Source organism: Pristiophorus japonicus, chromosome 27 (genome assembly GCF_044704955.1).
Source record: "Pristiophorus japonicus isolate sPriJap1 chromosome 27, sPriJap1.hap1, whole genome shotgun sequence".
Classification (NCBI taxonomy): domain Eukaryota; kingdom Metazoa; phylum Chordata; class Chondrichthyes; family Pristiophoridae; genus Pristiophorus; species Pristiophorus japonicus.
The window spans coordinates 8,363,452-8,384,397 of record NC_092003.1 but is presented as its reverse complement, the minus strand read 5'-3'; the positions used below and the strand labels follow the sequence as shown (position 1 = coordinate 8,384,397).

General features: G+C 58.5%; 1 protein-coding gene across 1 annotated transcript in view; it reads right to left on the bottom strand.

Annotated features, from left to right (window-relative positions):
- The window catches only part of bscl2 (BSCL2 lipid droplet biogenesis associated, seipin), a 54,791-nt gene extending 38,772 nt beyond the window's left edge, over positions 1–16,019 (bottom strand). Inside the window, exons 1-4 of the mRNA XM_070868224.1 lie at positions 15,940–16,019; positions 11,628–11,771; positions 10,163–10,297; positions 8,358–8,455 (exon numbers count right to left, since the gene is read on the bottom strand). Coding sequence (XP_070724325.1) covers positions 8,358–8,455; positions 10,163–10,297; positions 11,628–11,768 — 374 coding nt within the window. The 5' untranslated portion in view covers positions 11,769–11,771; positions 15,940–16,019. The remainder of the gene's footprint in view (positions 1–8,357; positions 8,456–10,162; positions 10,298–11,627; positions 11,772–15,939) is intronic.
- Positions 16,020–20,946: the final 4,927 nt, after the last annotated feature.

Below are 20,946 nucleotides of genomic sequence, written 5' to 3'. Positions count from 1 at the left end.
GCAGAGCGAGAGAGAGAAGGGGGCAGAGCGAGAGAGAGAAGGGGGCAGAGCGAGAGAGAGAAGGGGGCAGAGCGAGAGAGAGAAGGGGGCAGAGCGAGAGAGAGAAGGGGGCAGAGCGAGAGAGAGAAGGGGGCAGAGCGAGAGAGAGAAGGGGGCAGAGCGTTTCCTCACCTCTCGCTGGGCTGTGGGTTCCACAGACAGTCTCCTTCGCCAACCCCCTCCAACGGCCCAATCTTCAGCTACTGGTGTCGGGAGGGTATTCAACTGGGGGAGGGGGCGGAAAGAGGAGCCAGCCAGGAGCAGGGGCTCTCTGGTTGCCTGTTCCCCCCGCCTCCCCTTTCCCCGGCCCGGGAGGAGGCGAGGGCTCGGTTGGCGGCTGGCAATCACCACGCTGTGACGCGAGGCGATGGGGCACGATCCTCGGCGTGGCGGCCCGCTGGTGGGGAGCAGCGGTCAGGTCAAGTCTAGGCAGCACCTTGGGTGCCATTTTACAGTGGCTCACTTCGAACTGCAGCCACCCACCAACACCACCCCATCGCACAGGAGGCTAGGCGGCTAATTTACTAACGGAGGTGGCAGGGTCGATTGACTTGTACGCTGAGGGTTGAACAGACTTCCTTGGTTAGAGAGTCGGTTGGGGAGGGGAGGGAGGGGGGGGGAGGGAGGGGAGGGAGGGGAGGGAGGGGAGGCGGGGGGGAGGGAGGGGAGGCGGGGGGGAGGGAGGGAGGGGAAGGATTCTTTTATGTGGGGCAGTGGATGAATGGAAGCCTTTGTTTCCCGGATAATCCCAGAATGTGGGTCATCGTCCCGCGAGGCGGCAAATTGATTGCAGAATGGCGGAAAGTGTGTGTGAGTTGATGTGAGTGCGTGCTGCGAGTGTGTGTGTGATGCGAGTGTGAGAGTGTGTGTGATGCGAGTGTGTGAGTGTGTGTGATGCGAGTGTGAGAGTGTGTGTGATGCGAGTGTGAGAGTGTGTGTGATGCGAGTGTGAGAGTGTGTGTGATGCGAGTGTGTGTGTGATGCGAGTGTGTGAGTGTGTGTGATGCGAGTGTGAGTGTGTGTGATGCGAGTGTGAGAGTGTGTGATGCGAGTGTGAGAGTGTGTGTGATGCGAGTGTGAGAGTGTGTGATGCGAGTGTGAGAGTGTGTGTGATGCGAGTGTGTGAGTGTGTGTGATGCGAGTGTGAGAGTGTGTGTGATGCGAGTGTGAGAGTGTGTGTGATGCGAGTGTGTGTGTGATGCGAGTGTGTGAGTGTGTGTGATGCGAGTGTGAGTGTGTGTGATGCGAGTGTGAGTGTGTGTGATGCGAGTGTGAGTGTGTGTGATGCGAGTGTGAGTGTGTGTGATGCGAGTGTGAGTGTGTGTGATGCGAGTGTGAGTGTGTGTGATGCGAGTGTGAGTGTGTGTGATGCGAGTGTGAGTGTGTGTGATGCGAGTGTGAGTGTGTGTGATGCGAGTGTGAGAGTGTGTGTGATGCGAGTGTGAGAGTGTGTGTGATGCGAGTGTGAGAGTGTGTGTGATGAGAGTGTGTGTGATGCGAGTGTGTGTGATGCGAGTGTGAGTGTGTGTGATGCGAGTGTGAGTGTGTGTGATGCGAGTGTGAGTGTGTGTGATGCGAGTGTGAGTGTGTGTGATGCGAGTGTGAGAGTGTGTGTGGTGTGGTGATGCGAGTGTGTGTGAGCGAGTGTCTGTGCGCGAGTGTGTGTGCGCGCGAGTGAGTATGTGAGTGTGCGTGAGAGTATGTGAGTGTGAGTGTGAGTGTGTGATGTGTGTGAGAGTATGTGAGTGTGTGAGAATGTGTGAGTGTGTGTGTGTGTGTGTGTGTGTGTGTGAGTGTGTATGAGTGAGTGAGTGAGTGTGAGTGAGTGTATGAGTGAGTGTGTGTGAGTGTATGAGTGACTGAGTGAGAGTGAGTGAGTGTGAGTGAGTGAGTGAGTGAGAGAGAGAGAGAGTGAGTGAGTGTGAGTGTATGAGTGAGTGTGTATGAGTGAGTGAGTGAGTGTATGAGTGAGTGTGTGTGAGTGTATGAGTGAGTGAGTGAGTGTGAGTGTGTATGAGTGAGAGAGTGTGTGTATGAGTGAGTGAGAATGAGTGAGTGAGTGAGTGAGAGTGTATGAGTGAGTGAGAATGAGTGAGTGAGTGAGTGAGTGTGAGTGTATGAGTGAGTGTGAGTGAGTGAGTGAGTGTGTATGAGTGAGTGTGTGAGTGTGTATGAGTGAGTGAGTGAGAGTGAGTGTGTATGAGTGAGTGTGTATGAGTGAGTGAGTGTGAGAGTGAGTGGGTGAGTGAGTGAGTGAGTGTGAGTGAGTGAGTGGGTGAGTGGGTGAGTGGGTGGGTGAGTGTGTGTGAGTGTGTATGAGTGAGTGTGTGAGTGAGTGTGTGTGAGTGAGTGTGTGTGAGTGTGTGAGTGTGTGAGTGTGTGAGTGTATGAGTGAGTGTGTGAGTGTATGAGTGAGTGTATGAGTGAGTGTATGAGTGAGTGTATGAGTGAGTGTATGAGTGAGTGTATGAGTGAGTGTATGAGTGAGTGTATGAGTGAGTGTATGAGTGAGTGTATGAGTGAGTGTATGAGTGAGTGTATGAGTGAGTGTGATGTTGAGTGTATGAGTGAGTGTGTGTGAGTGTATGAGTGAGTGAGTGAGTGTGAGTGTGTATGAGTGAGAGAGTGTGTGTATGAGTGAGTGAGAATGAGTGAGTGAGTGAGTGAGTGTGAGTGTATGAGTGAGTGTGAGTGAGTGAGTGAGTGTGTATGAGTGAGTGTGTGAGTGTGTATGAGTGAGTGAGTGAGAGTGAGTGTGTATGAGTGAGTGTGTATGAGTGAGTGAGTGTGAGAGTGAGTGGGTGAGTGAGTGAGTGAGTGTGAGTGAGTGAGTGGGTGAGTGGGTGAGTGGGTGGGTGAGTGTGTGTGAGTGTATGAGTGAGTGTGTATGAGTGAGTGAGTGTGAGTGTGTATGAGTGAGTGAGTGTGAGTGAGTGTGTGAGTGAGTGTGTATGAGTGAGTGTGTGAGTGAGTGTGTGTGAGTGAGTGTGTGTGAGTGTGTGAGTGTGTGAGTGTGTGAGTGTATGAGTGAGTGTATGAGTGAGTGTATGAGTGAGTGTATGAGTGAGTGTATGAGTGAGTGTATGAGTGAGTGTATGAGTGAGTGTATGAGTGAGTGTATGAGTGAGTGTATGAGTGAGTGTATGAGTGAGTGTATGAGTGAGTGTATGAGTGAGTGTATGAGTGAGTGTATGAGTGAGTGTATGAGTGAGTGTATGAGTGAGTGTATGAGTGAGTGTATGAGTGAGTGTATGAGTGAGTGAGTGGGTGAGTGAGTGGGTGAGTGAGTGGGTGAGTGTGTGTGAGTGTATGAGTGAGTGGGTGAGTGAGTGAGTGGGTGAGTGGGTGGGTGAGTGTGTATGAGTGTATGAGTGTATGAGTGAGTGTGTATGAGTGAGTGGATGTGAGTGAGTGAGTGTGAGTGAGTGTATGAGTGAGTGTGTATGAGTGAGTGTGTGTGAGTGAGTGTGTGTGAGTGTGTGTATGAGTAAGTGTGAGTGTGAGTGTGAGTGTATGAGTGAGTGTGTATGAGTGAGTGTGTATGAGTGAGTGTGTATGAGTGAGTGTGTATGAGTGAGTGTGTATGAGTGAGTGAGTGGGTGAGTGTGGGTGAGTGTGGGTGAGTGTATGAGTGAGTGTATGAGTGAGTGTATGAGTGAGTGAGTGAGTGAGTGTGTATGAGTGAGTGAGTGAGTGTGTATGAGTGAGTGAGTGTGAGTGTGTGTATGAGTGAGTGTGTGTGAGTGTATGAGTGAGTGAGTGAGTGAGAGTGTGTGTGTATGAGTGTATGAGTGAGTGTATGAGTGAGTGTATGAGTGAGTGTATGAGTGAGTGTATGAGTGAGTGTATGAGTGAGTGTATGAGTGAGTGTATGAGTGAGTGTATGAGTGAGTGTATGAGTGAGTGTATGAGTGAGTGTATGAGTGAGTGTATGAGTGAGTGTATGAGTGAGTGTATGAGTGAGTGTATGAGTGAGTGTATGAGTGAGTGTATGAGTGAGTGTATGAGTGAGTGAGTGGGTGAGTGTGTGTGAGTGTATGAGTGAGTGGGTGAGTGAGTGAGTGGGTGAGTGGGTGGGTGAGTGTGTATGAGTGTATGAGTGTATGAGTGAGTGTGTATGAGTGAGTGGATGTGAGTGAGTGAGTGTGAGTGAGTGTATGAGTGAGTGTGTATGAGTGAGTGTGTGTGAGTGAGTGTGTGTGAGTGTGTGTATGAGTAAGTGTGAGTGTGAGTGTGAGTGTATGAGTGAGTGTGTATGAGTGAGTGTGTATGAGTGAGTGTGTATGAGTGAGTGAGTGGGTGAGTGTGGGTGAGTGTGTGTGAGTGTATGAGTGAGTGTATGAGTGAGTGTATGAGTGAGTGAGTGAGTGAGTGTGTATGAGTGAGTGAGTGTGTATGAGTGAGTGAGTGAGTGTGTATGAGTGAGTGAGTGTGAGTGTGTGTATGAGTGAGTGTGTGTGAGTGTATGAGTGAGTGAGTGAGTGAGAGTGTGTGTGTGTATGAGTGAGTGAGTGAGTGTGTATGAGTGAGTGAGTGTGAGTGTGAGTGTGTGTGAGTGTATGAGTGAGTGGGTGAGTGAGTGGGTGAGTGAGTGGGTGAGTGAGTGGGTGAGTGAGTGGGTGAGTGAGTGAGTGTGAGTGTATGAGTGAGTGAGTATGAGTGAGCGAGTGAGTGAGTGAGTGAGTGTGTGTATGAGTGAGTGAGTGTGAGTGTGTGTGAGTGTGTGTATGAGTGAGTGTGAGTGTGTGTATGAGTGAGTGTGAGTGTGTGAGTGTATGAGTGAGTGTATGAGTGAGTGTGTATGAGTGAGTGTATGAGTGAGTGAGTGAGTGTGTATGAGTGAGTGAGTGAGTGTGTATGAGTGAGTGAGTGAGTGTGTATGAGTGAGTGAGTGAGTGTGTATGAGTGAGTGAGTGAGTGTGTATGAGTGAGTGAGTGAGTGAGTGAGTGAGTGTGTGTGTGAGTGTGTGTGAGTGTGTGTGAGTGTGTATGAGTGAGTGTGTATGAGTGAGTGTGTATGAGTGAGTGTGTATGAGTGAGTGTGTATGAGTGAGTGTGTATGAGTGAGTGTGTATGAGTGAGTGAGTGTGTGTGAGTGTATGAGTGGGTGAGTGAGTGAGTGAGTGAGGCGGTGAGTGGGTGTGTATGAGTGGGTGAGTGAGTGGGTGAGTGAGTGGGTGAGTGAGTGTGTGAATGAGTGAGTGTGAGTGTATGAGTGAGTGAGTATGAGTGAGTGAGTGAGTGAGTGAGTATGAGTGAGTGAGAGTGTGTGTATGAGTGAGTGAGTGAGAGTGTGTGTGAGTGTGTGTATGAGTGAGTGTGAGTGTGTGAGTGTATGAGTGAGTGTATGAGTGAGTGTATGAGTGAGTGTATGAGTGAGTGTATGAGTGAGTGTATGAGTGAGTGTGTATGAGTGAGTGTGTATGAGTGAGTGTGTATGAGTGAGTGTGTATGAGTGAGTGTGTGAGTGAGTGAGTGTGTATGAGTGAGTGAGTGAGTGTGTATGAGTGAGTGAGTGAGTGTGTATGAGTGAGTGAGTGAGTGTGTATGAGTGAGTGAGTGAGTATGAGTGAGTGAGTGAGTGAGTGAGAGTGTGTGTGAGTGTGTGTGAGTGTGTATGAGTGAGTGTGTATGAGTGAGTGTGTATGAGTGAGTGTGTATGAGTGAGTGAGTGTGTGTGAGTGTATGAGTGGGTGAGTGAGTGAGTGAGTGAGGCGGTGAGTGGGTGTGTATGAGTGGGTGTGTATGAGTGGGTGAGTGAGTGGGTGAGTGAGTGGGTGAGTGAGTGGGTGAGTGAGTGGGTGAGTGAGTGGGTGAGTGAGTGGGTGAGTGAGTGGGTGAGTGAGTGGGTGAGTGAGTGGGTGAGTGAGTGGGTGAGTGAGTGGGTGAGTGAGTGGGTGAGTGAGTGGGTGAGTGAGTGGGTGAGTGAGTGGGTGAGTGAGTGGGTGAGTGAGTGGGTGAGTGAGTGGGTGAGTGAGTGGGTGAGTGAGTGGGTGAGTGAGTGGGTGAGTGAGTGGGTGAGTGAGTGGGTGAGTGAGTGGGTGAGTGAGTGGGTGAGTGAGTGGGTGAGTGAGTGGGTGAGTGAGTGGGTGAGTGAGTGGGTGAGTGAGTGGGTGAGTGAGTGGGTGAGTGAGTGGGTGAGTGAGTGGGTGAGTGAGTGGGTGAGTGAGTGGGTGAGTGAGTGGGTGAGTGAGTGGGTGAGTGAGTGGGTGAGTGAGTGGGTGAGTGAGTGGGTGAGTGAGTGGGTGAGTGAGTGGGTGAGTGAGTGGGTGAGTGAGTGGGTGAGTGAGTGGGTGAGTGAGTGGGTGAGTGAGTGGGTGAGTGAGTGGGTGAGTGAGTGGGTGAGTGAGTGGGTGAGTGAGTGGGTGAGTGAGTGGGTGAATGAGTGGGTGAATGAGTGAGTGTGTGAATGAGTGAGTGTGAGTGTATGAGTGAGTGAGTATGAGTGAGTGAGTGAGTGAGTATGAGTGAGTGAGTGAGTGAGTGTGTGTATGAGTGAGTGAGAGTGTGTGTGAGTGTGTGTATGAGTGAGTGTGAGTGTGTGAGTGTATGAGTGAGTGTATGAGTGAGTGTATGAGTGAGTGTATGAGTGAGTGTATGAGTGAGTGTATGAGTGAGTGTATGAGTGAGTGTATGAGTGAGTGTGTATGAGTGAGTGTGTATGAGTGAGTGTGTATGAGTGAGTGTGTATGAGTGAGTGTGTATGAGTGAGTGTGTGTGTGAGTGAGTGTGTGTGTGAGTGAGTGTGTATGAGTGAGTGAGTGAGTGTGTATGAGTGAGTGAGTGAGTGTGTATGAGTGAGTGAGTGAGTGTGTATGAGTGAGTGAGTGTGAGTGTGAGTGTGAGTGTGAGTGAGTGAGTGAGTGTGTGTGTGAGTGTGTATGAGTGAGTGTGTATGAGTGAGTGTGTATGAGTGAGTGTGTATGAGTGAGTGTGTATGAGTGAGTGAGTGTGTGTGAGTGTATGAGTGAGTGTGTATGAGTGAGTGTGTATGAGTGAGTGTGTATGAGTGAGTGAGTGTGTGTGAGTGTATGAGTGGGTGAGTGAGTGAGTGAGTGAGGGAGTGTGTGAATGAGTGAGTGTGTGTATGAGTGAGTGAGTATGAGTGAGTGAGTGAGTGAGTATGAGTGAGTGAGTGAGTGTATGAGTGAGTGAGTGAGTGAGTGTGTGAGAGAGGGGGGAGGCGGTGAGTGGGTGTGTATGAGTGGGTGAGTGAGTGTGTGAATGAGTGAGTGTGAGTGTATGAGTGAGTGTGTATGAGTGAGTGTGTATGAGTGAGTGAGTGTCAGTGAGTGAGTGTGTGTATGAGTGAGTGAGTGAGTGTGTGTGAGTGGGTGAGTGGGTGTGTATGAGTGAGTGAGTGAGTGTGAGTGTGTGAGTGTGAGTGTATGAGTGAGTGTGTATGAGTGAGTGAGTATGAGTGAGTGAGTATGAGTGAGTGAGTATGAGTGAGTGAGTGTGTGAGTGTGTATGAGTGAGTGAGTGAGTGTGTGAGGGGGGAGTGTGTGTGAGTGTGTGAGTATGAGTGAGTGAGTGAGTGTGTGAGTGAGTGTGTGAGGGGGGAGTGTGTGTGAGTGTGTGTGTGTGAGTGTGTGAGTGTGTATGAGTGAGTGAGTGAGTTTGTGAGGGGGAGGCGGTGAGTGGGTGAGTGTGTGTGAGTGCATGAGTGGGTGAGTGAGTGAGTGAGTGTGTAAGTGTGTGTATGAGTGAGTGAGTGTATGAGTGAGTGAGTGAGTGAGTGTATGAGTGAGTGAGTGAGTGTGTAAGTGTGTGTATGAGTGAGTGAGTGTATGAGTGAGTGAGTGAGTGAGTGAGTGTATGAGTGAGTGAGTGAGTGTATGAGTGAGTGAGTGAGTGTGTATGAGTGAGTGAGTGTGAGTGTATGAGTGAGTGAGTGTGAGTGTATGAGTGAGTGAGTGAGTGTGTGTGTGTGAGTGTGTGTGAGTGAGTGAGTGAGTGAGTGTGAGTGTATGAGTGAGTGAGTGAGTGAGTGTGTGTGTGTGAGTGTGTGAGTGTGTGTATGAGTAAGTGAGTGAGTGTGAGTGTATGAGTGAGTGAGTGTGTGTGAGTGAGTGAGTGAGTGAGGGGGGGGAGGCGGTGAGCGAGGGCGCGAGTTGCGTGGCGTCCCGTGAAGTGGGGAGGTTGGGCCCAGCGGGTTACAGTCGATACTTGCACAGACCCCACTCACACAGTGCTGGGGGGGGGGCACCCGCTCGCCCACCCACCCTCTGCCGGAGGGCCTTCCCGTCAGCCCGGCCCACGATCGCCCAGGCCCGCCGGGCGCGGGCAGAACAACCAGCACGGGGCAGCGCCTTTACCTTATTCCCGTGAAGTGCGCGCGGATCTGCAGCTGGGCCTTGTAGATTTCGATGCGTTTGGTCTGGATCTCGATCACGGCGCCCATTGTCGGCGTGTACTGTGCAGAGAGAAGTGGGCAGTCATATCCTTCGGCTCAGGCACACGCTGCTCATCGGGCAGGGGGGGGGGGCAGCCTCTGGGTCACAAGGTTCAGGCTTCCAGCCCCGCTCCACGATCCAGGCCGACACTCCCAATGCAGTACTGAGGGAGTGCCGCACTGTCGGAGGGGCAGTACTGAGGGAGTGCTGCACTGTCGGAGGGGCAGTGCTGAGGGAGTGCCGCACTGTCGGAGGGGCAGTGCTGAGGGAGCGGTGCACTGTCGGAGGGGCAGTGCTGAGGGAGTGCCGCATTGTCGGAGGGGCAGTGTTGAGGGAGCGGTGCACTGCGCTGTCGGAGGGGCAGTACTGAGGGAGTGCCGCACTGTCGGAGGGGCAGTGCTGAGGAAGTGCCGCATTGTCAGAGGGGCAGTGCTGAGGGAGCGCCGCACTGTCGGAGGGGCAGTGCTGAGGGAGCGCCGTACTGTCGGAGGGGCAGTACTGAGGGAGCGCCGCACTGTCGGAGGGGCAGTACTGAGGGAGCGCCGTACTGTCGGAGGGGCAGTGCTGAGGGAGTGCTGCACTGTCGGAGGGGCAGTGCTGAGGGAGCGCCGCACTGTCGGAGGGGCAGTGCTGAGGGAGCGCCGCACTGTCGGAGGGGCAGTGCTGAGGGAGCGCCGCACTGTCGGAGGGGCAGTACTGAGGGAGCGCCGTACTGTCGGAGGGGCAGTACTGAGGGAGCGCCGCACTGTCGGAGGGGCAGTACTGAGGGAGCGCCGTACTGTCGGAGGGGCAGTGCTGAGGGAGTGCTGCACTGTCGGAGGGGCAGTGCTGAGGGAGTGCTGCACTGTCGGAGGGGCAGTACTGAGGGAGCGCTGCACTGTCGGAGGGGCAGTACTGAGGGAGCGCCGTACTGTCGGAGGGGCAGTACTGAGGGAGCGCCGTACTGTCGGAGGGGCAGTGCTGAGGGAGTGCTGCACTGTCGGAGGGGCAGTGCTGAGGGAGTGCTGCACTGTCGGAGGGGCAGTGCTGAGGGAGCGCCGCACTGTCGGAGGGGCAGTACTGAGGGAGTGCTGCACTGTCGGAGGGGCAGTGCTGAGGGAGCGCCGCACTGTCGGAGGGGCAGTGCTGAGGGAGCGCCGCACTGTCGGAGGTGCCGTTTTTCAGACGATACGTTAAACCGAGGCCCCGTCTGCTCCCTCGGGTAGACGTAAAAGATCCCGCGGCCACTATTATGAGCAGGGGAGTTATCGCCCGTGTCCTGGGGCCGATAGTTATCCCTCAACCCACCAAACAAGATAAGATGACCGAGTGGTTGGTCTCATTGCTGTTTGTGGGACCTTGCTGTGTGCTCGCCGGCACCTTGCAATGAGGAGCTGGATCGACACATGTTGAGGGGGGTGTGGGGGAATTGGGGGGCGTGGGGAGATATGAACAGCACAGCTTGGTGTCTTTTCAAGGCGAGGTCAGAGAAAGACCACGTTGTCCTTAAAGCGAGGGGTTAGGGGTGGGGCGAGGGGGGCGGAGGGAGGGACATGGAGGCTGCCGACAGAAATACCATCCGCGGACTCTGAACGGAGTGGATCGAAGGGCCTTTCCGTGCTCCCGACTGGTTCTCTGATCTCGCCCGTGCTGTGCTCTGTCCCTCGCCTCGCGGACAGCACACACACTCACTCACTCACTCACGCAGCGTGAGCAGTGCAAGTGGCTCCCCTCGTCCCTTGCCTTACCGAGTCCTCTTTGTAGTCAGAGTAGAGCTCGACCTCAACAATCTGCGACTGCTCAGCCAGCCCTGTGACAAACAACGGGGCGTACAGCATCGTGTCCAGGATTTGCAGCAGCGAGGATTTGTAATGCAACATTGCCTGGTGGAACAATACACAGGGTGAACACACAGTGTGCACGGAGGTCACACACACACACACAGCGATTGCACCACACACACACACACACACACACGGCAGTTTGGATACACACAAGGACATGGGTTCAAGTCACACTCCAGAGACTTGAGCACACAATCCAGGCCGACACTCCCAGTGCAGTGCTGATCGAGTGCCGTACTGTGCTGTCGGAGGGGCAGTGCTGATCGAGTGCCGTACTGCGCTGTCGGAGGGGCAGTGCTGATCGAGTGCCGCACTGTGCTGTCGGAGGGGCAGTACTGAGGGAGCCCCGCACTGTCGGAGGGGCAGTACTGAGGGAGCGCCGTACTGTGTTGTCGGAGGGGCAGTACTGAGGGAGCGCCGTACTGTGCTGTCGGAGGGGCAGTACTGAGGGAGCGCCGTACTGTGTTGTCGGAGGGGCAGTACTGAGGGAGCGCCGTACTGCGCTGTCGGAGGGGCAGTACTGAGGGAGCGCCGTACTGTGCTGTCGGAGGGGCAGTACTGAGGGAGCGCCGTACTGCGCTGTCGGAGGGGCAGTACTGAGGGAGCGCCGTACTGCGCTGTCGGAGGGGCAGTACTGAGGGAGCGCCGCACTGTGCTGTCAGAGGGGCAGTGCTGAGGGAGGGCCGTACTGCGCTGTCAGAGGGGCAGTGCTGAGGGAGCACCGCACTGTCGGAGGGGCAGTACTGAGGGAGCGCTGTACTGTCGGAGGGACAGTACTGAGGGAGCGCCGTACTGTCGGAGGGACAGTACTGAGGGAGCGCCGTACTGTCGGAGGGGCAGTGCTGAGGGAGCGCCGTACTGTCGGAGGGGCAGTGCTGAGGGAGCGCCGTACTGTCGGAGGGGCAGTGCTGAGGGAGCGCCGTACTGCGCTGTCGGAGGGGCAGTGCTGAGGGAGCGCCGTACTGCGCTGTTGGAGGGACAGTACTGATGGAGCGCCATACTGCGCTGTCGGAGGGGCAGTCTTTCAGATGAGACGTTAAACCGAGGCTCCATCTGCCCTCTCGGGTGGATGTAAAAGATCCCGGGGCCACTATTGGAAGAAGAGCAGGGGGAGTTCTCTCCGGTGTCCTGGGGCCAATATTTATCCCTCAACCAACATCACTGAAAGAGATGATTTGGGTCATTATCACATTGCTGTGTGTGGGAGCTTGCTGTGCTCAAATTGGCTGCCGCGTTTCCCACATTACAACAGTGACTACACTCCAAAAACGTACTCCAATGGCTCAAAAGCGCTTTGGGACCTCCCGAGGATGCGAAAGGCGCTACAGAAATGCAAGTGTGTCGCGTCCGCCTTGCTGAGAGCACTCACCGATCTGGCGACACTGGAGATTTCTCTTCCCTTCTTCGTGTAACAAGACATCTGCACCATGAACATTCCCAGATTCTGGTTGATCGGAGACTCGGGCATCAGGAGCCACAGGGAGATGCGATACGGCTGGCCGTACATCATCACCTGGAGGACACGGGAAGGGGCCGTCACGCGAAGATAAAACCCTTTTGCACGTCCTCACCCCCCCCGCCCTCCTCGTCTCGTCCCGTCCCGTCCCACCCCGCCCCCCCCCCCACCCTCGCAGATTCGAGGCGAGGAGCCAAGCCAACTTGGAACAAACCTGAACATCAGTCAGGGACAATCCACGCCATTCCCGCTGGCATGGTCCGTGCTAACTCTCTGCCTTCAGGAGGGAGCGGGACCGGTTCCTGACGGGCCGAGATGGCACTTGTACTTGTGCATGAAACACAAAAGGATAGTATGCAGGTACAGCAAGTGATCAGGAAGGCCAATGGTATCTTGGCCTCTATTGCAAAGGGGATGGAGTATAAAAGCAGGGAAGTCTTGCTCCAGTTACACAGGGTATTGGTGAGGCCACACCTGGAGTACTGCGTGCAGTTTTGGTTTCAATATTTACGAAAGGATATACTTGCTTTGGAGGCAGTTCAGAGAAGGTTCACTCGGTTGATTCCGGGGATGAGGGGGGTTGACTTATGAGGAAAGGTTGAGGAGGTTGGGCCTCTACTCATTGGAATTCAGAAGAATGAGAGGCGATCTTATCGAAACACAAGATTAAGAGGGGGCTCGACACGGTGGATGCAGAGAGGATGTTTCCACTGATGGGGGAGACTAGAACTAGGGGGCATAGTCTTAGAAGCTTAAGAGATGGTTGGATGGGCACTTAAAGTGCAGTAACCTGCAGGGTTACGGACCCAGAGCTGGTCATTGGGATTAGACTGGATGACCCTTTGTTGGCCGGAGCAGATAGAACGGTAAGTACTGCCGGGAATCGAATAGGGCCAGGGTGATCTCCTGGACTAGTGTCGATCACCTGAATGGATCGGAGAGAAATTTTCCCAGATTTTTTCCCCCTAAATTGGCCTGGGTTTTTGCCTCTCCCAGGAGATCACATGGCTCCGGTTGGGGTGGAGTGTAGAATGTTTCAGTGTAAGGGGGTGTCGCAGTTGTGTGGGGCGGACTGGTTGGGCCGGGTGCTCTTTGCCTTTCCGCCATTGTTCATTGGTTTATATGTAACCTTCAGGGGCTGCTGACCGAGGGCCGTGCGGCTCTTTGTCGGCCGGCACGGACACGATGGGCCGAAATGGCCTCCTTCTGCGTTGTAAATGTCTCTGTTTCTGCGTTTCTAATAAGGGCCTGCCCATTTAAAACTGAGGAAGTTCTTCTCTGAGGGTTGTAAATCTGTGGAATTCACCGCCTCGGAGAGCTGTGGAAGCTGGGACATTGAATAAATTTAAGACCGAGATAGACAGTTTCTTAAACGTTAAGGGAATAAGGGGTTATGGGGAGGGAGCAGGGAAGTGGAGCTGAGTCCATGATCGGATCAGCCATGATTTTATTAAATGGCGGAACAGGCTCGAGGGGCCGTATGGCCGACTCCTGCTCCTATTTCTTTATGGTCTTATGTAAATCCCTCTGCACACCAACATTCAGTATTCCCCGGTGAGAGGGTGCTCAAGTGTCTGGATACGTCACTTCAGTTAACGGCGGAGCTGACTCGATACTTCACCGGAAAGTGCAAAGTGAAATAGCCAGTAGCCGCAGTCAGATATATTTGCAAGAATAAAAAGGACGCCATTTGTGAAATGCATCTATCAAATAGCTTAACGTTAGTTTGTGACTCTCGTTGCGTCTATTTGAGGAGTTCGATCAACTTTCAACGGTAAATATGGAACGATTTCGAGTCGCTATTCCGTGGCACTCGAGGAGTGAAGGGCCCCATTTTGAAGTCGTACATTCGGCCCGAATATTTCGATAATACGACTATTTGGAAAGCAGAGTTGGTTGGAGAATAAGGGGTTTCTCTGCTGAGTAGTTGAGGGGCAAAACTAGGTGTTCTAGCGCCCCGGATGGTGGGAGGGTGTCATTACAGTGTGACGTGTTTACATGGGAATTTACAATGGAAAAAGTTGCTAGGAGGTGCACATAAGCGCGAGATTTGTAGTAAATCACATTAGATTTACGATTTGCTTGGAAAGGTACAAAAAGACTAAGGGAATGTTGCCGTTTATCTTAAGGGGGTTGGGATACAAAGGGGAGGATGTGATTCTTCAGGCGTACAGAGTCTTGGTCATACCCCATCTGGAGTAACTGCGTTCAGTTCTGGGCCCCGTACCTCAGGAAAGATACATTAACCTTGGAAGGAGCACATTGCAGATTCACCAGAACGATGCCAGGGCTAAAAAGGCATAAAATACGAGGTTGCATAAACTTGCCGCGTATTCCCTGGAGTTTAGAGGGTCGAGGTGTTTAAAATGCTAAAAAAAAAACAATTTGATTGGCTAGATACAGCAAACCTGTTTCCACCAGGACCCAGAACAAGTGGGTATAATCCTAAAATTAACAGCTAGGCCTTCCGGGAATGAAATTAAGGAGTGCCTTTTCACACGAAGGGTCGTGGAAATCTGGAACTAACTCCCCCAAAATATTGTTGGGGGTCAATTGGAGCTTTTGGGATGGAGATGGATAGATTTGTGTCAGCCGTGGCTCAGTGGTTCGCACTCTCTCGCCTCGGAGGGGCAGTCAGAAGGTTGTGGGTTCAAGTCCCACTCCAGAGACTTAAGCACAAAAATCTAGGCTGACACTCCCAGTGCAGTGCAGAGGGAGCGCCGCACTGTCGGAGGGGCAGTACTGAGGGAGCGCCGCACTGTCGGAGGGGCAGTGCAGAGGGAGCGCCGCACTGTCGGAGGGGCGGTACTGAGGGAGCGCCGCACTGTCGGAGGGGCAGTACTGAGGGAGTGCCGCACTGTCGGAGGGGCGGTGCTGAGGGAGCGCCGCACTGTCGGAGGGGCAGTGCAGAGGGAGCGCCGCACTGTCGGAGGGGCAGTACTGAGGGAGCGCCGCACTGTCGGAGGGGCGGTACTGAGGGAGCGCCGCACTGTCGGAGGGGCAGTACTAAGGGAGCGCCGCACTGTCGGAGGGGCAGTGCAGAGGGAGCGCCGCACTGTCGGAGGGGCAGTGCAGAGGGAGCGCCGCACTGTCGGAGGGGCAGTGCAGAGGGAGCGCCGCACTGTCGGAGGGGCAGTGCTGAGGGAGCGCCGCACTGTCGGAGGGGCAGTACTGAGGGAGCGCCGCACTGTCGGAGGGGCAGTACTGAGGGAGCGCCGCACTGTCGGAGGGGCAGTACTGAGGGAGCGCCGCACTGTCGGAGGGGCAGTACTGAGGGAGCGCCGCACTGTCGGAGGGGCAGTACTGAGGGAGCGCCGCACTGTCGGAGGGGCAGTACTGAGGGAGCGCCGCACTGTCGGAGGGGCAGTACTGAGGGAGCGCCGCACTGTCGGAGGGGCAGTGCAGAGGGAGCGCCGCACTGTCGGAGTGGCAGTACTGAGGGAGCGCCGCACTGTCGGAGGGGCAGTACTGAGGGAGCGCCGCACTGTCGGAGGGGCAGTACTGAGGGAGCGCCGCACTGTCGGAGGGGCGGTACTGAGGGAGCGCCGCACTGTCGGAGGGGCTGTCATTCGGATGAGACGTTAAACTGAGGCCCCGATTGCCCTCTCAGGTGGATGCAAATGATGCCATGGCAGTATTTCGAAGAAGAAAGGAAGACTTGCATTTCGATGGCGCCTTTCACGACCACTGGATGTCCCAAATCGTTTTACAGCCAATTACGTACTGTTTGAAGTGTAGTCACTGTTGTAATGTAAAGAGCAGGGGGAGTTCTCCCCGGTGTCCTGGGACCAATATCTATCCCTCAAGCAACATCACTAAAACAGACGTTCTGGGTCATTATCACGTTGCTGTGTGTGGGAGCTTGCTGTGCGCAAATTGGCATTTCCCACAATACAACAGTGACTACACTCCAAAAGTACTTGATTGCCTGTAAAGCGCTTTGGGCTGTCCGGTGCTGGTGAAAGGTGCTACAGAAATGCAGACAGTTTGATTCCCTGAACGTGTTACCGAGACCTCAAGGCAAAGGTGGACCTTTGAAGGTAGGGGGAGTCGAGACCCTGCCAACAATCGAAAGGGTTTAGACAAGACCCAAACCCTGACAGGGCTGTCTGTAAGCAGGCGCCTGTCGTACCTCCTCAGCAGTTTACAGGCTGCTCCTGGACAGACATCAAATCCCCGTTCCCCATCCGCCAGCCCAAAATAATCAACTCGCCGACAGTCCTACCTTTTCCCTTCCGTTCCGGAGCAGAGAAACATTGCCGACGGGATAGGAACAGAGCTGGTCATTTGTGTCACAGTCTGTCCTGTCAGTCAATCAGAGGGCAAGAAATTAATCAGGTACGAGCAGCTCTCTGGCAGGGGGCGGGGGGAGACATGGGGCGGCTGAGGGAGGGAAGGGGGGCTAGGGGCGGGGGAGGGGGGAGGGAGAACAGGGGGGGGGGAAGGGGGGAGAACAGGGGGGGGAGAGAACAGGTGGAGGGGGGGGAGGGAGAACAGGGGGAGGGGGGGCAGGGAAAACAGGGGGGAGGGAAAACAGGGGGAGGGGGGAGGGAAAACAGGGGGGACGGGGGAGGGAGAACAGGGGGAGGGGGGAGGGAGAACAGGGGGAGGGGGGAGGGAGAACAGGGGGAGGGGGGAGGGAGAACAGGGGGAGGGGGGAGGGAGAACAGGGGGAGGGGGGAGGGAGAACAGGGGGAGGGGGGAGGGAGAACAGGGGGAGGGGGGAGGGAGAACAGGGGGAGGGGGGAGGGAGAACAGGGGAGGGGGGAGGGAGAACAGGGGGAGGGGGGAGGGAGAACAGGGGGAGGGGGGAGGGAGAACAGGGGGAGGGGGGAGGGAGAACAGGGGGAGGGGGGAGGGAGAACAGGGGGAGGGGGGAGGGAGAACAGGGGGAGGGGGGAGGGAGAACAGGGGGAGGGGGGAGGGAGAACAGGGGGAGGGGGGAGGGAGAACAGGGGGAGGGGGGAGGGAGAACAGGGGGAGGGGGAGGGGGGAGGGGGGAGGGGGGAGGGGGGAGGGGGGAGGGGGGAGGGGGGAGGGAGAACAGGGGGAGGGGGGAGGGAGAACAGGGGGAGGGGGGAGGGAGAACAGGGGGAGGGAGAACAGGGGGAGGGGGGAGGGGGGAGGGGGGAGGGAGAACAGGGGGAGGGGGGAGGGGGGAGGGAGAACAGGGGGAGGGGGGAGGGGGGAGGGAGAACAGGGGGAGGGGGGAGGGGGGAGGGAGAACAGGGGGAGGGGGAGGGAGAAAGGGGGAGGGGGGAGGGAGAACAGGGGGAGGGGGGAGGGAGAACAGGGGGAGGGGGGAGGGAGAACAGGGGGAGGGGGGAGGGAGAACAGGGGGAGGGGGGAGGGAGAACAGGGGGAGGGGGGAGGGAGAACAGGGGGAACAGGGGGAGGGAGAACAGGGGGAGGGGGGAGGGAGAACAGGGGGAGGGGGAGGGAGAACAGGGGGAGGGGGAGGGGGGAGGGGGAGGGAGAACAGGGGGAGGGGGGAGGGGGGAGGGAGAACAGGGGGAGGGGGGAGGGGGGAGGGAGAACAGGGGGAGGGGGGAGGGGGGAGGGAGAACAGGGGAGGGGGAGGGGGGAGGGAGAACAGGGGGAGGGAGAACAGGGGGAGGGGGGGAGGGAGAACAGGGGGAGGGGGGAGGGAGAACAGGGGGAGGGGGGAGGGGGAAGGGAGAACAGGGGGAGGGGGGAGGGGGGAGGGAGAACGGGGGAGGGGGAGGGGGGAGGGAGAACAGGGGGAGGGGGAGGGGGGAGGGAGAACAGGGGGAGGGGGAGGGGGGAGGGAGAACAGGGGGAGGGGGAGGGAGGAGGGAGAACAGGGGGAGGGGGGAGGGAGAACAGGGGGAGGGGGGAGGGGGGAGGGAGAACAGGGGGAGGGGGAGGGGGGAGGGAGAACAGGGGGAGGGGGAGGGGGAGGGAGAACAGGGGGAGGGGGAGGGGGGAGGGAGAACAGGGGGAGGGGGAGGGGGGAGGGAGAACAGGGGGAGGGGGGAGGGAGAACAGGGGGAGGGGGGAGGGAGAACAGGGGGAGGGGGGAGGGAGAACAGGGGGAGGGGGGAGGGAGAACAGGGGAGGGGGGAGGGAGAACAGGGGGAGGGGGGAGGGAGAACAGGGGGAGGGGGGAGGGAGAACAGGGGGAGGGGGGAGGGGGGAGGGAGAACAGGGGGAGGGGGGAGGGGGGAGGGAGAACAGGGGGAGGGGGGGAGGGGGGAGGGAGAACAGGGGGAGGGGGGAGGGAGAACAGGGGGAGGGGGGAGGGGGGAGGGAGAACAGGGGGAGGGGGGAGGGGGGAGGGAGAACAGGGGGAGGGGGGAGGGGGGAGGGAGAACAGGGGGAGGGGGAGGGGGGAGGGAGGAACAGGGGAGAGGGGGAGGGAGAACAGGGGGAGGGGGGAGGGGGGAGGGAGAACAGGGGGAGGGGGGGGATGCACTACGGGGGAGGGAGGAAAGAGGGGGGAGGGAGAACAGGGGGAGGGAAGGGGGAGGGGGAGGGGGGGAGGGAGAACAGGGGGAGGGGGAGGGGGGGGGGGAGAACGGGGGAGGGGGGGAGGGAGAACAGGGGGGGGAGGGAGAACAGGGGGAGGGGGGAGAGAGGGGGAGGGGGGAGGGGGGAGGGAGAACAGGGGGAGGGGGAGGGGGGAGGGAGAACAGGGGAGGGGGAGGGAGAACAGGGGGAGGGGGGAGGGGAGAACGGGGGAGGGGGGGGAGGGAGAACAGGGGGGAGGGGGAGGGGGAGGGGGGAGGGAGAACAGGGGGAGGGGGAGGGGGAGGGGGGAGGGAGAACAGGGGGAGGGGGAGGGGGAGGAAAAGGGGAGGGGGAGGAACAGGGGGAGGGGGAGGGGGAGGGGGGAGGGAGAACAGGGGGAGGGTGGGGAGGGGGAGGGAGAACAGGTGGAGGGGGGGAGGGAGGGGGGGAGGGAGAACAGGGGGAGGGGGAGGGAGAACAGGGGAGAGGGGGGGAGAACAGGGGGAGGGGGAGGGGGGAGGGAGAACAGGGGGAGGGGGGAGGGAGAACAGGGGGAGGGGGGAGGGAGAACAGGGGTGGGGGGAGGGGGGAGGGAGAACAGGGGGAGGGGGGAGGGGGGAGGGAGAACAGAGGGAGGGGGAGGGAGGGGAGGGAGAACAGAGGGAGGGGGGAGGGGGGAGAGGGAGAACGGGGAGGGGGAGGGGGGAGGGGAGAACAGGGGGAGGGGGAGGGGGAGGGAGAACAGGGGAGGGGGAGGGAGAACAGGGGGAGGGGGGAGGGAGAACAGGGGGAGGGGGGAGGGGGGGAGGGAGAACAGGGGAGGGGGGAGGGAGAACAGGGGGAGGGGGAGGGAGAACAGGGGGAGGGGGGAGGGAGAACAGGGGGAGGGGGAGGGGGAGGGAGAACAGGGGAGGGGGGAGGGAGGGGAGGGAGGAGGGGGGAGGGAGAACAGGGGGAGGGGGGAGGGGGAGAGGGAGAACAGGGGGAGGGGGGAGGGAGAACAGGGGGAGGGGGGAGGGAGAACAGGGGGAGGGGGGAGGGAGAACAGGGGGAGGAGGGGGAGGGGGAACAGGGGGAGGGGGGAGGGAGAACAGGGGGGAGGGGGGGAGGGAGAACAGGGGGAACAGGGGGAGGGAGAACAGGGGAACAGGGGGAGGAGAACAGGGGGAGGGGGGAGGGAGAACAGGGGGAGGGGGAGGGAGAACAGGGGGAGGGGGAGGGAGAACAGGGGGAGGGGGAGGGGGGAGGGGGAGGGAGAACAGGGGGGAGGGGGGAGGGGGGAGGGAGAACAGGGGGAGGGGGGAGGGGGGAGGGGGGAGGGAGAACAGGGGGAGGGGGGAGGGGGGAGGGGGGAGGGAGAACAGGGGAGGGGGAGGGGAGGGAGAACAGGGGGAGGGAGAACAGGGGGAGGGGGGGAGGGAGAACAGGGGGAGGGGGAGGGGGGAGGGAGAACAGGGGGAGGGGGAGGGGGGAGGGAGAACAGGGGGAGGGGGAGGGGGGAGGGAGAACAGGGGGAGGGGGGAGGGAGAACAGGGGGAGGGGGGAGGGAGAACAGGGGGAGGGGGGAGGGAGAACAGGGGGAGGGGGGAGGGAGAACAGGGAGGGGGGAGGGGGGAGGGGGGAGGGAGAACAGGGGGAGGGGGGAGGGGGGAGGGAGAACAGGGGGAGGGGGGGAGGGAGAACAGGGGGAGGGGGGAGGGAGAACAGGGGGAGGGGGGAGGGAGAACAGGGGGAGGGGGGAGGGAGAACAGGGGAGAGGGGGAGGGAGAACAGGGGGAGGGGGGAGGGGGGAGGGAGAACAGGGGGAGGGGGGGAGGGGGAGGGAGAACAGGGGGGGAGGGAGAACAGGGGGAGGGGGGAGGGAGAACAGGGGGAGGTGGAGGGAGAACAGGGGGAGGGGGAGAGGGGGAGGGAGAACAGGGGGAGGGGGAGGGGGGGAGGGAGAACAGGGGGAGGGGGGAGGGAGAACAGGGGGAGGGGGGGAGGGAGAACAGGGGGAGGGGGGAGGGGGGAGGGGGGAGGGGGGAGGGGGGAGGGGGGAGGGAGAACAGGGGAGGGGAGGGGGGAGGGGGAGGGGGGAGGGGGGAGGGGGGAGGGAGAACAGGGGGAGGGGGAGGGGGGAGGGAGAACAGGGGGAGGGGGGAGGGAGAACAGGGGGAGGGGGGAGGGAGAACAGGGGGAGGGGGGAGGGAGAACAGGGGGAGGGGGAGGGGGAGGGGGAGGGAGAACAGGGGGAGGGGGGAGGGAGAACAGGGGGAGGGGGAGGGGAGGGGAGGGGGGAGGGAGAACAGGGGGAGGGGAGGGGGGAGGGAGAACAGGGGGAGGGGGGAGGGGGAGGGAGAACAGGGGGAGGGGGGAGGGAGAACAGGGGGAGGGGGGGAGGGAGAACAGGGGGAGGGGGGAGGGGAGAACAGGGGGAGGGGGGAGGGAGAACAGGGGAGGGGGGAGGGAGAACAGGGGGAGGGGGGAGGGAGAACAGGGGGAGGGGGGAGGGAGAACAGGGGGAAAGGGACAGGGGGAGAACAGGGGGAGGGGGGAGGGAGAACAGGGGGAGGGGGAGGGAGAACAGGGGGAGGGAGGGGGGGAGAGGGGGAGGGAGGAACAGGGGAGGGGGGAGGGGGGAGAACAGGGGGAGGGGGGAGGGGGGAGGGAGAACAGGGGGAGGGGGAGGGAGAACAGGGGAGGGGGGAGGGGGAGGGAGAACAGGGGAGGGAGAACAGGGGGAGGGGGGAGGGAGAACAGGGGGAGGGGGAGGGAGAAC